Source organism: Protopterus annectens, chromosome 13.part0 (assembly GCF_019279795.1).
Source record: "Protopterus annectens isolate FY-2018-M chromosome 13.part0, PAN1.0, whole genome shotgun sequence".
NCBI classification, from domain to species: domain Eukaryota; kingdom Metazoa; phylum Chordata; order Ceratodontiformes; family Protopteridae; genus Protopterus; species Protopterus annectens.
In genome coordinates, this window is record NC_056747.1 from 597,404,452 (window position 1) to 597,419,670 (window position 15,219).

Consider the following 15,219-nt stretch of genomic DNA (forward strand, 5'->3'; position numbering starts at 1 on the left):
TAACTATTTACTAGTAATTTTATGTATGCAAATCAACAGTATTTCGTAAGATTAGGTAATTTTCTCTTAATAGCCTTCTACCTGTTTCTTCATTAATTGTACTACAAATAATTTTTATGTCTTATGAAAGAATTCTGTATTCAGTAACTGGGTAACACAAGTATCTATCCATGTGATCTTGTAAAGAGCAGAGCTTAAGTGGAGGCAAGTTCTTTCTAAGATAAAAATAATTACCGATCTGTCAAAAAAAAAAAAAACACCTTGCGGGACGACACCATAGCCACACAAATTTATTGTCATCTGACTAATTCAGGGACTTCTTCAGAATAAGAACATCCTTTCTCTATCAACTAATAATTCCACAAATGCTTATAATAGGATTGCTACTTTTAAAAATTTGGGATCATTTTTCAATGGATTAAAAATATCATGTGATCTTCCAGAAGCTTTAATATGGTGTCGTCCCGTTTTTTTTTTTTTTTTTTTTAGTTTGGCATACTGTTCTTTTTCTAATAATTGCTGATATTTTCCCTGAATGCTGCTGTTTTATCTTTCGCTTAATCAAGAGAAATAAGAAATTAAAATATGTCTATGTGTTCTTCCCCAACATCATGCATACATTGCACACATAAGCATTTCAATACTTTTTCAGTTAATCCACTTGTGAGGGATACATTACATTTCTGGATCCAGAGCTTCCAGTTTTCAGCCAAGTGTCCTAGAAGCACAGGTATTCCTGTTGTGAGAAGTGCATTTCTGACATATTTACATTATAACCCTGACCTTCCAGATGCCAATGAAAGCAAACACATTATACTTCAGTTGTGGTAGATATTTCACTGGAGTCTGACACCATGCCCTGTCAGTAACCTTAGTAAACAACACACAGAGACCAGTAAAATAGTTTAACCTCCATTAGGTCTATATTCTAACTGATTTCTCCAATATTTCTATAGCCAGCTTATTAGCATAAAGGTTATACACTCCATATTTTGCACCTGATGTACACCAAGGCTCTCCATTCTGTGGCATTGATATTTCCTTATGATATGTAGTCTCAGAACTACTTAAGAATAGGTCTTTAACTAGGCAAGGTGGCTGTCTGATTTTTTTTTCTCTTGTGGGTCTTTCATCGATTTATTTTAATAAGTTCTTGTGGATGACTGCATCCTGTCTTCCTGCTCGAACTTCTGAATGTGTGCTTCCTATCCTACAAATCACCCTCTGTTTTCTTTATGCATCTTCAGTCTTGCTTATAGATTTTTGGTAACTGCATCATTGAATGCTGATGTATTTTTCACATTACTTTATTTAAAACTGTAACTATATCTGACTGATTTTGAAACTAATCTGTGTTCAGATTATATTGGCTGACTTCTTTCCATTTAAATCATATTCTGATAATGTGCATCTCACGAGATACTAAAGTTGTGACAGGTATTCTCCATAACAGAATATTTTTTTTTTAAGTAATTGGTCTTTCTTTCAGTAATAAAGATATCAACAATAATGATGATGAGGACGATAGGGTAGTTCTGTTCTGCCAGGAAATTAGTCCCTGGCTGAATCTTTTCCTAGCAGTCTGATGTTTTGTTCATAGGTTTACACCCAGCCAATTTCTCTTTCTGAGAATCAAACCCTGTACCTTTTCTCTGTGAGGTAAACACCTTAAACATTACAGCCAGCCTTCTTATGCAGCGAAGGGATCCTGTATCCCTTGATGGGTACTATGGACATCAAGCCAGCTTCTCTGTGGTTCTTTCCAGTCTTGTGAGTGAGACCTGCTACTAGAAACTCCATGGATTCCTAGATCCTTATGGAAGCAGTTGAAGGTAGACTGATCTGCATGCAGTTCTAGTATATATACTCATAATGTTAGTCATCATCCCAGGCAGGTATACTAAAATGTTATGTTCAGAGGGCCGCCATCAAGTGCCTGCTTATTTTTGCAGTGTAAATGGCTTGTACGCAGCACAAATTCTACAAAATGCCATAGTCTTAGATGCCATAAATATGCATACTGTGGGCAACTGCAACTTGATATGGGGGAAGGTGGGAAGATATGCTGCATAAAACTGTCAGTGACTCCAAGGATTGCACTATAGTTTCTCCATTAATCTGTGGTATCTGAACTTGAAGATCAATGGCCTGGTTGGAGGTATCTACTGATGCCACTGTAGTTCTAAGAGGCACCCTATTTTAATATTAGATGGTGAATCGTTCTTCCTTATCACAGCCTAAAGCTCAGACTTCATCCTCGCTGAGATCACTGCCTGTATAAAGATTTTCTTCATGAATAGAAGTTTATGGTCAGTTAGACCTACTTGTCTGGACTAGGGAAAAAGTTAGTCTCTCTAAGACAAAGTATAATTTCCTGAGATGAGATATAGAGCGTCTTAGGGACCTGATGTTTAAGATGCTTTTCATGGACTGGTTTACTAACAAAAATGTAGAGATAGGAAAGCACGGGCAAGCGCCACGTATCTGTACCTGACATGGATGTACCACCCCATCCACGTCCGAGACATAGGTGGTCAGGGTTTGTGTGCACTAATATGGGATAGAGTGTGACATGGATGTACCACCCCATCCACGTCCGAGACATAGGTGGTCAGGGTTTGTGTGCACTAATATGGGATAGAGTGTGACATGGATGTACCACCCCATCCACGTCCGAGACATAGGTGGTCAGGGTTTGTGTGCACTAATATGGGATAGAGTGTGACATGGATGTACCACCCCATCCACGTCCGAGACATAGGTGGTCAGGGTTTGTGTGCACTAATATGGGATAGAGTGTGACATGGATGTACCACCCCGTCCAGGTCCGAGACATAGGTGGTCAGGGTTTGTGTGCACTAATATGGGATAGAGTGTGACATGGATGTACCACCCCGTCCAGGTCTGAGACATAGGTGGCCAGGGTTTGTGTGCACTAATATGGGATAGAGTGTGACATGGATGTACCACCCCATCCAGGTCTGAGACATAGGTGGTCAGGGTTTGTGTGCACTAATATGGGATAGAGTGTGACATGGATGTACCACCCCATCCAGGTCTGAGACATAGGTGGTCAGGGTTTGTGTGCACTAATATGGGATAGAGTGTGACATGGATGTACCACCCCATCCAGGTCTGAGACATAGGTGGTCAGGGTTTGTGTGCACTAATATGGGAGAGAGTGTGACATGGATGTACCACCCCATCCAGGTCTGAGACATAGGTGGTCAGGGTTTGTGTGCACTAATATGGGAGAGAGTGTGACATGGATGTACCACCCCGTCCAGGTCTGAGACATAGGTGGTCAGGGTTTGTGTGCACTAATATGGGATAGAGTGTGACATGGATGTACCACCCCATCCAGGTCTGAGACATAGGTGGTCAGGGTTTGTGTGCACTAATATGGGATAGAGTGTGACATGGATGTACCACCCCATCCACGTCCGAGACATAGGTGGTCAGGGTTTGTGTGCACTAATATGGGATAGAGTGTGACATGGATGTACCACCCCATCCAGGTCTGAGACATAGGTGGTCAGGGTTTGTGTGCACTAATATGGGATAGAATGTGACATGGATGTACCACCCCATCCAGGTCTGAGACATAGGTGGTCAGGGTTTGTGTGCACTAATATGGGATAGAGTGTGACATGGATGTACCACCCCATCCATGTCCGAGACATAGGTGGTCAAGGTTTGTGTGCACTAATATGGGATAGAGTGTGACATGGATGTACCACTTCATCCAGGTCTGAGACATAGGTGGTCAGGGTTTGTGTGCACTAATATGGGATAGAGTGTGACATGGATGTACCACCCCATCCACGTCCGAGACATAGGTGGTCAGGGTTTGTGTGCACTAATATGGGATAGAGTGTGACATGGATGTACCACCCCATCCACGTCTGAGACATAGGTGGTCAGGGTTTGTGTGCACTAATATGGGATAGAGTGTGACATGGATGTACCACCCCATCCAGGTCTGAGACATAGGTGGTCAGGGTTTGTGTGCACTAATATGGGATAGAGTGTGACATGGATGTACCACCCCATCCAGGTCTGAGACATAGGTGGCCAGGGTTTGTGTGCACTAATATGGGATAGAGTGTGACATGGATGTACCACCCCATCCAGGTCTGAGACATAGGTGGTCAGGGTTTGTGTGCACTAATATGGGATAGAGTGTGACATGGATGTACCACCCCATCCAGGTCTGAGACATAGGTGGTCAGGGTTTGTGTGCACTAATATGGGATAGAGTGTGGCATGGATGTACCACCCCATCCAGGTCCGAGACATAGGTGGTCAGGGTTTGTGTGCACTAATATGGGATAGAGTGTGACATGGATGTACCACCCCGTCCAGGTCTGAGACATAGGTGGCCAGGGTTTGTGTGCACTAATTTGGGATAGAGTGTGACATGGATGTACCACCCCATCCAGGTCTGAGACATAGGTGGCCAGGGTTTGTGTGCACTAATATGGGATAGAGTGTGACATGGATGTACCACCCCATCCAGGTCTGAGACATAGGTGGTCAGGGTTTGTGTGCACTAATATGGGATAGAGTGTGACATGGATGTACCACCCCGTCCAGGTCTGAGACATAGGTGGCCAGGGTTTGTGTGCACTAATATGGGATAGAGGGTTTTCTTGATGGGATAGAGGGTATTCTTTGATTCTGAAAAATAAGAAACAGCCACCAGTGACATTCTGTTTCTTATGACTAAGATAAGTGGGATCTTTAGTTCCTGAAGTACTGCTGAACTTTCCTCCATGTGTATTATGGCATCAGAACACCATAAAGACTGAGGAAAGCATGAACCCCTGAATCTTCAGGAATTCTGGATCTTTCCATAGCCATCTCTAGCACCCAGTGTGCGGACTGGACTCTGTTGTGTTTCTGACATATTATCTAGACTGTGAAGTGTAGGAAAGCAGTGTGGAACCTCCGCCTTCTGAAACATGTCGCTTTGGATTTTTCTTTGTTCACTGTCTGTGATAGCTGCAGGTAGATGGCCATCAAATGTCAGTATTACACTGAAAGTGATTGGTCTTGTGTCTAACAAAATGGGGGACATGCAGGGACATTGGCTTTGTGTCCTCCCAGATGCCTCTAGTGTGAGACACATCTGGCTGCTAGGGACAATTGTAATTGTTGTTATTGGTACTGTAAATACTTTTGTACTGCTTGAAATATTACAGACATGTGCCTGAATATCTGCAGAGTTATCACTTTGCATAATTACCTGCTAATCTGTGATAAATCAAAATAAAAGTTAAAGTAAATAGGATCATTGTTAATAGAGTCAGTTAGATCAATGCTGGTATGGAAGTTTGGAACATATAAACTTTTTACTGTTTCCTGCTTCTGTTTGTCATTTTAAGGTCGAACCCCTTTGTGATATACAAATGGATTTAGTGTTAAATGGCTTCCTAACTTTAGATTTAAGCATAGTATTTTGATTATCAGCATATTTTACAGAGAACATATTGCATTCACATTGGTGACTCTCACAAGTAATAAAAAAACAAACATCAAAACTAAAAAGTAAATACAGAAGGTTGTACCGTAATGCAGATGAAAGTAATTGCAGGGTGACTCCTGTAGCCCCTTGTTCGTGTAGTGGTATTCGGTGCTACTTTGGAATGGTTGTGTCATTGGGTCAAGTCTACTAGTGGGAAATAATTTTGATTTATCTTCTCATCCCATCCCTTTTCATAAAAAGTGTGCTCATTATTTCTTTATTTATGTATGTATGTACGTAGTGCAAGGTATTTTTGCCAAACTTGCAACTTAAAATGTTTTAATTCCAGACTTTTATGAATGTATATATGTGTGCATGCATGCATGTATGTATTTGTCTGTTTATTTATGTATGTGTGTAGTGCAAATAGAAAGCCTGAAGGTGCAGCTACTGTATTTACTTTTTATGTTTCAATAAAGGGCTTTAAATCATTTGTGAGAGAATTGCCAATGTGGATATTTTGCATTCTCTGTGCAACACCGCAATGATCCACTTATTATGCTTCACTCTAAAGTTAGGTAACCTTCAACTATTTATGAAATGAAAAAAAAAACTTGAAGCCTTTTTTTCAGCAGCCTTCAAATAAGACAGTGCAATGCAGTATTTTTGTTTTGCAGTACAATTCAGTAATAAGCATGTCTGTACAGAAATCAATCCTCTATGCAGCAGTAACTGCCTTCTTTTAAGAGATCTGCATTATTAATTCTCTTATTCATTTAACAAAATATAGCACAATATCTAGTCCACCTGGCGTGTTTTTTTTAACTTATCCCTGCAGAAACTCAGTGTTTAAAAGATAACATCTGATAGAAAGTTATGCAAATGCCCTGATGCTCCTGCACTGAATTGATATGCTGTTGGGTCGGAATATAATTTTATTTATTTATTTATTCAACATTTGTTTACCGGGAAAGTCCGACTTGGAATGAAGTCAATTTTCAGTGGAGGCTAGGGAGAAACACTCCAGATGCATGTCTTGAAAGTACAGAAATGAACATGCAGCATAGAAATGCATTAAAACAGCAGTCTGTTTGTTATAAGAAAACACATTTTTACAAAACAGGCTATACAACATTGCATAACAAAATAAAAATGCTGTGTTTTATCTTTTCTGGAGTGACACAACTAACTTATGGGATGTCTTTATCTGCTGACCAACTTTCTTAATACAGCTCCTTACAAAGATGATGAAAACTGCAGATTGGTAAGAACAGAAGATCAGTAACCATGTTTGAGTCTGCATCATGCCCTGTCTAATGTATACAATATTCTGTCATACAACTAGATCAGTTCACAATAGTATGGTAGTGCCACTTCCTGCCTGCCATGATGCAGTCAGCTGTTGTGGGTAAGTGCATGGAGTCCCACTTGATAGGATAATTTTGCAACACCAACCTGTATAAGGAATAGAGCTGCCCAATAGTTCGTAAAAAACGTTTATTGGATACAAAACAGGATTAAGCACTTTCATCTGCCCAGAACCAGGGCTTCATCAGAATCTAATGACTCAATTAAACACTCACATTTAAAAATACTTCACAAGCAGTCACATGAACAAAATATATATTGACACACCTTAAAAAACATTAAAAATCTATAAGCACATTCACATATAAAGGTTAAAAAATGTAACCAACTAAAAAAATAATTTAAAAAGAATTATTAGATGCTACTGGTTACGTTAAACCTTACAGCCATAAACCAACTATATATGAGCTCATATTACATAAGATCTTAACTACAAAATGGTAGTTATAGACAACTGATCTTTTAACCCAGGAAATGTGTGCATTGAATCTAATTTGCCATATTAATTCTCTGGCTTTAATGTAGTCAACCCAGGGACCCCCCCGGGATTTTTCCAAGTCATATCGACTTCAACAAAAAAAAAAATCTGTGTGGAAAAATTAGAAATGTCTTTAACTAGAGCAGTGTTCTGTTTTTTTGTGCTTAATGTCATATATATGTTTGTAAATTTGCTCTCTAAATCACTGTTGGGTGTTGCCCACATAAACACATGGACATTCTGGCATTGTGGTATGTAAACCTGACCAATTGAGTTACAAGTGCAATGGAAGGAGGTTTTAACCCGTCTCTTGTTGACAACGAACACATCCTTCACTAAAATGTAAATGCACTGGGGGCAAGAACCACATTTAAAAGTTTTTTGGAACTAGTTACACCAATCACATCTAAGTTACACTTCAAGTAGCTTTTAATGGATTTTCCTTTTCTAAAAACTACTCTGGGTTGATTTCTTACTATTTCAGGAATCCCTTTAAAACAAGAAAAAATATTCCAATTTCTCTTCAAAATCATGAAGATGTCATGGTTTTCTAGGGTATCGGGTGACACGGTGCCTGGGCAATTTTTTTGGGCTAGGCTTGTAAAGGCACCAGGGCCATTAGCCTAGTGTACGCCTATGAACCTGTAAGTAGTAACAAATGCATGCACAAAATCCACGGCATTGTGTTGCAAATTAAGGGCCCTGACAAGGGTGGGGGGTTGTTAAACCCACTGTCTTGTCAGAACCTAAGAGTGGTCGATATGTACCCTCACTCCTCTTTTCTTTTACTTCTTAAACAATACTTTCTATTGTCTTAGTGGGGTACCCTCTGGCATACAACATGTCTGCCAGTTTGGTGCCTTCCTTTAAAAAAAGGTTTCTTCCTCTGAGATCATACGGGCAAGCCTCACATATTGCCTTTTTACTAGACCCCATTTCTGATGAACAGGATACCAACTGGTATAGAGTAAGAGACTGTTAGACTAAGTGGGCCTCCTATAAATGTTGTTGACATATCTCCTGTGAAGATAGTCCTTACTAATTTCTCCATCCAAGTAGCTGATGTTGTAATTGCTGCAATGAGAAGTAATTTCAAAAAGGAAGTGGAGTTGTTTAAATAGTTCATAAAATTTGGTATCTCCTCTATTAGATGTTTCCATACTATGCATATGTCATCCAAAAAAACAAATATAAATATCCCATGGAGGTGGACAAAAGGTGTTAAAAACATGTTTCATTTCCCATTGTAACATAATGCTGTTGGAAAAGATGCGGGCACATGTGGCCCCCATAGCCACACCCCTTCTCTGGAGGAAATACTGGCCTTCAAAAAAGGCAAAATTGTTCTTTAAAATAACTTCCATAAAAGTTGTCATTACATTTACTTCATCATTGGTAAACTCAGTGAAAGTAAGTAAAAACTTGTGAAACCATTCAATTCCGACATGATGCAGAATAACACTAAACAGGATCATCACATCAGTCGTTAAAAACAGTATCCTCAGAAAAATGTAAACACCTAGCTTTTTTCTAAGAAGTCTCAGGAGTTTCTACATAACTGGTTAAATGCTTCTAGAATTATTTTAAGGCAATAATCAATATATCTTGCTAAAGAGTGTATATTAGATCTGCCAGCATTCACTATTAGACATCATAGGGAGTTAATAACCCTCTTATATATCTTTGGGATCTCAAAGATGGAAGGCACCATTGAAAAGTTATTAGTCAAAGTTGTCAATAAATCATATGTAATAGAACCCTGGTCAAACATGTCCTTAAGCAAGTAATCAGTATTAGCCTAAGAAATATTGACTGGGTTTAAGGAAGATTCCTCATAAAATTCATTGGCAAGCAGCAATGCATTCATCTTATTGCAGTAATCAAGTTTGCTCATAATAACAACCCCCCACCCTTGTCAGGTTTCATCACCCTCACACTCTTGTCATTACTTAAATGAAACTCTTATCTTACTTAAATTATAATGAATGGAGCCATGCTTGTCATTAACTGAAGCCCAAAAGTCAAAATCACAGAGCTTTTCAAATAAAATGAGTGAAAGGCGTAATGGGGGGTGAATAGACTTTTCTTACACAAACCATTATCAATGAAAATATTCCCTTGATGCTGAAACAAAAATTTGAAGTTCATTTTTCTGAAAAACATTTTAAAATCTATAATAATGTTCTCTATTTTTGTAACTGGAGAGGGAACAAAGGTAAAGCTTTCACATAAAAGTTCACAATAATCCGTACCATATGTATTGTCCACATAGTAAGAAATCTTGAAGTCTCCACTTTTGTTGGTAGTGATGCATAATCCAGCATATCCCCTTTGGTCTTGATTGAAAAAAAAAAAAAAGAATCATTCAGTTTTTTATTGTAAGAAAATGTCTTCCCAACCCGCCATGTTGAAAACGAGGAGCACGTTTCCCCCTGGTTTGATTCTGCTCAGGTGGCTGTGTATTCTTGCTGTTTTTCAGCCTCTCTGAGCATCTTAAAGGGGCATGAACTAAAGGGAGATCTTCACTGGTGTGCAGACTGTAACCCGTACCATTTGAATAATTCACACCAGCTTTGCTTTGGTTAATACCTCCGTTGCTAGGCACTGGGTAGGCACAGCTCCTTTGGTAATCAAACCCATCCCATTCAAGCTTTTTCTCTTTATGGGTTCAGGTAAATTATAAGTAAAAAGTAATCATGAAATAAAAAATAAACAACAAACATACCTCAAAAATACACAAGGACATTAGTTCACTTCTTGTTACCCTACTACCGAATGTAGTTTGATTTCATGAGTTTCATTTGCCCAGAGTTAAATGTGCCAAATATCAGAGCTCCACCATAGAAAGAATCATTAGTGAGTTGTGCCAGCAGCGATGCCCTTTTCAGGAATCATTTCTCCTATCTTTGAGTTGATGTTGCTGTGGATTTGAGGTGCAGGTGGGCTTGCCTCCCTTCAAAAATTACTTAAAATGTGTTTGTTTGGTATTTTTTGAGAATGAAGTTCTTTGCTCAGTGTGGAAGATATACAGTTCTGTTTAATTGCTGTTAACCATAGTTCCACTACTGTTTTAATGTAGCAGCATATGTTGTGTAATTTTTATATTCTTTACAGACCTTTTCTTTTTCAAAATGTTGATTTACATTTTGATATGTTTGGCTTTTACTGCTTACAACTGATGTCTCATTTCTGCATGTTACCACATAGATGTTGATTTCATTTTATGCTTTATGATTGTGCCTTTTAAGTCAAACATTTTTGAAAAATTTAGTATGAACAAAAATTATGCTACATATTATATTGTACATTACTGTCTTTCCCAAAACAATCAGTATTTCCTATTAACTCACTCACTCCAATGGAGCTGCGGAAGTTTGCACTGTAACTTCCAATGGGCTGAGCCTAAGCCTTTTGACAGAATCAAATTATGTCCTCATATTTCAAATAAATGTTCATATCTTTATAATCATAATATCCTTTAGGTCCTAGGTGTTAAAATGAATGTTATAAGTCACAGTAAACACAGTAACTATTATGTTTGTAATATTTTGTAAACAACTTACAAAACCTCAGCAATTTCTCAAGTTACACACATATTGTCAGCAACATTTTATTTATCTAGCTGAGCGTTTTCATATAAGGCTAAGGAGTTCTGCCTGTATTACATGGTTATTGAGATATCTGGAAAAATATGAAAATTATAGCTATATAAATTAATATCATAATAACAAAAGTTAATATCTTTTTTACCTACAGACAAAGGTCAAATAGTAATGCAGTTGAGTTTGCTATTGTGTAAGCTTTAAGATAAACTCTTTTAAAACCTTGCACATAGTATGTTTTTGGAATTATTGATGCAAATATGAGCAAGCAATATTTGACATCTTGAGGTATCAGTAAGAGGTAACTGTAGATGCACCTGGAGGCATCACTCGGATGTAATCAGTTTTAAACAAAAAGGTAATGCTACATATCTATTCCACAGTACTATCTTTCTCAGAATAATAACTATATTTTCTGTTATTTATTTGTAAGCCTTGTGCATCAGGTAATGCAGTTAGCAGATTGACATTATGTCATTTGAAGCAAAACACAGACTTATATTTTGTACTGATGTCATATGTTTCTCCTTTTAGCTTTCGTGGAGGTTTAGATGTCACACATGGCCAAACAGGAATAGAGTCGGTTTATACAACATTTAAAGACAGAGAAATTATGTTCCATGTCTCTACAAAACTACCGTATACAGAAGGAGACGTACAACAGGTAACTCTCAGCATTTTTCATCTTTTGTGCAGTTTGCAATGATTCATAGATCTGTCTTGATGCCAGAGATGAAATCATGGACTTCTTTCTACTTATGATGTTGTACCTACTTACTAAGATTTTATTGCATGTTTTATTGAGTTTTTGTACCAGCTGATATTGTAATTTTTATTACAATACATAAATAAAACACAATATTAGCCATTCTTGTAAAAAAAAAAAACACCAGTGATCAATTTTGTACATTTAGTATGTATAAATGGATATATGCAGTGTTAAAATATATTTCCATTCAATTTCTTTGTGGCATTTATTGTGTTAAATGGTTAGCCAAGTCAGGGAATGAATTACATTTGGTTTGCGATACTCTGAAATAACTAAAATGTGGTGGACATAGGCCACCTATGTAAGAAAATACCGAAAGTCTGTAAAAATTGCATAGTAGCTTTTGGATTCATTGTGAACATGATATCAATTTCTCAGTGATGGAATAAAAGCAGATTAAAATTGGACAGCACATGTAGAGTGGATGAACCATCAGTGTTATCTTGTTAAAATTATCGACTTTGTATTTTTTTTTCTCATGTTCCTCGGTGAAGTAATGCATTGAGACAATCACCAATTATGTCTGCAACATCTGTAATACAGTCTGATTTCATGTTTTCATTTCTTTTCACAGCTACAGAGAAAAAGACACATCGGTAACGATATTGTAGCAATCGTGTTTCAAGAAGAAAATACTCCCTTTGTCCCCGATATGATTGCCTCCAACTTTCTTCATGCATATATTGTAGTACAAGTAGAAAACCCCTGCCAAGAAAATACAACTTACAAGGTATTTGTGTAATATTCAAAAATAGCTCAATAGCAGAGATTTTGTTGTTTATATTCTCTCTGTACAAACCCAGTCTCAGATGGTAACCACTCACTTAGCAAAGGTTAGTTCATGTCTCCATCTCTACAGATTATCTTTCTTTGTTAAAGTATATATTTTATAGCTATAAGCCTGACTGAGATTCAATTAATTTACTGGTACTGACATGATTTTAAAGGAAGACCACTAAGTGTCCAGTTATTTCGATAGTGTTTAATTTTGTTCCTATATGCATTTTGTGATATTATGTCATATTTTTAAACAAGTCCACATTACTAGCGTTGTGAAATAAATATATCACCATATCTCTCTATCATACTCTTTGCACATTTTCTGCGCATGCAGTGATGGGGGACACTTCATCCATTTATTTATTTTTAATGAAACTCCACTCTTCACTTTTCCTGAGGTATTTTACTAGTTCTCAGCACAGTGTGACTAGAAGGTGCTTAACAGTTAGAATCTTTAACATACGACTTGTACTGAAAAAAATAAAATAAATATTGCAGAGTCATAGATCTGTTTATAAGGTCTATTTTAGGTGATCTAAACTTTAGGTAATCGAATACCTAAAGGTCGACACCTAAACAGCAAAAGCTGTAAATATCGAATGGCCACTTCCACGAATTCCTTCTTAGGGAAAGAATTTGCTTGGCCGTTATTGTGAAGCTGCCCTTTTCTCCATGGTAGAGTGATTTCGGAGTTGGTATATTTAGTTAGGGGGGTGTGGGGGTGAAGCCCCCTACTCAATTAGGGTTTGAAATTGTTTTTCTTGGGCCAAGTGAATTCTTTCCCTACGAAAGAATTCACAGAAGTGGCTGTTCGATATTTACAGCTTTCGATGTTTCGATGTTGAGCTGTAGGTATTTGATTACCTAAAGCTTCAACTATTTAATATAGACCCTGTTTATATTACTACTGATACAGAGCAGTACAAACCTAAGGAGACATTCTTACAAATTCCTGTGTTCATGGAGGGAAAGAAAGGTAGACAGAGAACATTATTGGTTGTACCCCCTAAATCTGCAAGGAGTGCCATAAATGGCACCTTTCTGAAAAGATGGGAAGTGATGCGTATTGATTGAGCGTTGTCAAGTCTGATGATACGACTCCTGGTTATGGTCATTGATTGCATAATAATTTGTGTTTGCCTGGACTGAACTCAAATGCAATTTTGTCAGATATTAACTACTAAGATTTGCCGCAGCTTTGTATCTCCAACCTAGGTAACATAAGCATTATGAACAGAAATTGTACATAATTATTGAATTTGAACAACTGCCTACTGTGTCACATGGTGAGATGGACAGTGAGTAGGGATCATAAACATATAGTACTCATTGCATATGTGTAGTTCTGTGAAAAGATGCCTGTAGCAAACTAAATACATTTCAAAGATAGCAACAGGGTCACATAATGGTATGGTATCATACACTGATTATTGTTCTACGCATATAAAAATGGACTGGAGTCCATGCAGAACAGCAGCCACGAAATTCAGTGACATGTAGGAAAGGAAAAGAAGCCAGAGACTTTTTTATAGCACAGACAGCAAAGAGCTATGAATGGTACAGAAGCTGCTGCCCAGACATCAGAATTACATACAGAGATGACTCACAAACAGTAGTAGCACTGAAGTTCAGTAACACCACTGACCTTTGTTTTTTGTAAATTCATATTTTGCAAAGTCATGGAAATTACCTTCATTCAGATATCTTTCCCCTGTTGTTTTCAAGCTCTGCTCAGTAACAGTGCTTTAATGTTCTTAGCTCTTCTGAAGGAAAATACAAAAGCCTTAGAATTAGGCCTGGCATCCCCTGTTGTTTGATGTGATAGAAAAATTTAATAATCTTCCCCCAAAAAGTTCTATAGAACAGAGGAAAACATATGAATGGTGTTGAAAATGTTATTTGTGAGCCAGTCTTTACTTCCTTTCCCCCATCATGTGAAACATGTTACATCCTATGAGCACTGTGATGTTAGCAATCTTTGCTGTTCATATTCTTCAAATTCTACTGTTTTTGTACTTGCCTATATGTATAATCCTTGTCCATTAATCGTGCTTTGGTTTTATAATTAATTTCTGCATGGTCACATTAACAAGTAGTATTTTTCAATGTCTTCTACAATTCACTACAGACATCCGTAAGTCAGAAATGGTAAGAAATTAGTAGCACACAAAAATGTGATCACTGAGGTAGGTTTCTCAGAAACCCTTCTAACTTTTTGTCCCTTTGTATCAATCAGAGTCACTCAGGGAGTTCACAATATTATCACCGATCATATGTTTGAACTCCAAGTCATATGCATTGCTGTTTGTTTTCAAAAAGAAAAATCAAAAGAATTTTCTTTCTTTTTTCTAATAGCAAATATCAAGTTATTACTATATCTTTTATAATGAAGGACACAGTCCTGAAGAAAATTTCAAAAGAAGCAATATAGATGTTTGTGTATGTAGGTGGGGCATATTTGGCTTCCACTGATGAACCCTTTAACTGAAAAAAAATAAAATAATTGTGTGCCAAACAAAAAAGAAACGTACAAAACTGTAATTAGACCTAGGCTCCTCACCTAAAAGCTATCTCATGGCATACAAACTCCACTTATATTGGGTATTAGTGTGCACAGTCTTTGTGCCAGTTACTGCCCAATAACATTCATATATCTGAACAGAATATCCAGTCTTTGATAATCACGTCCTTGTATCTTTAAGATATTACAAAACTGATTAAATTTTTAAATGAACTATTTAACAGGGGCCAAACA

General features: G+C 37.5%; 1 protein-coding gene across 8 annotated transcripts in view; it reads left to right on the forward strand.

Annotated features, from left to right (window-relative positions):
• RAP1GAP2 (RAP1 GTPase activating protein 2) overlaps positions 1 to 15,219 on the forward strand; it is a 2,340,619-nt gene that overhangs the window by 2,027,943 nt on the left and 297,457 nt on the right. For all 8 annotated transcript variants that reach the window (XM_044054262.1, XM_044054256.1, XM_044054258.1 and 5 more), the window contains 2 exons: positions 11,450 to 11,579; positions 12,259 to 12,414. In XM_044054262.1, the coding sequence (XP_043910197.1) occupies positions 11,450 to 11,579; positions 12,259 to 12,414 (286 nt within the window). The remainder of the gene's footprint in view (positions 1 to 11,449; positions 11,580 to 12,258; positions 12,415 to 15,219) is intronic.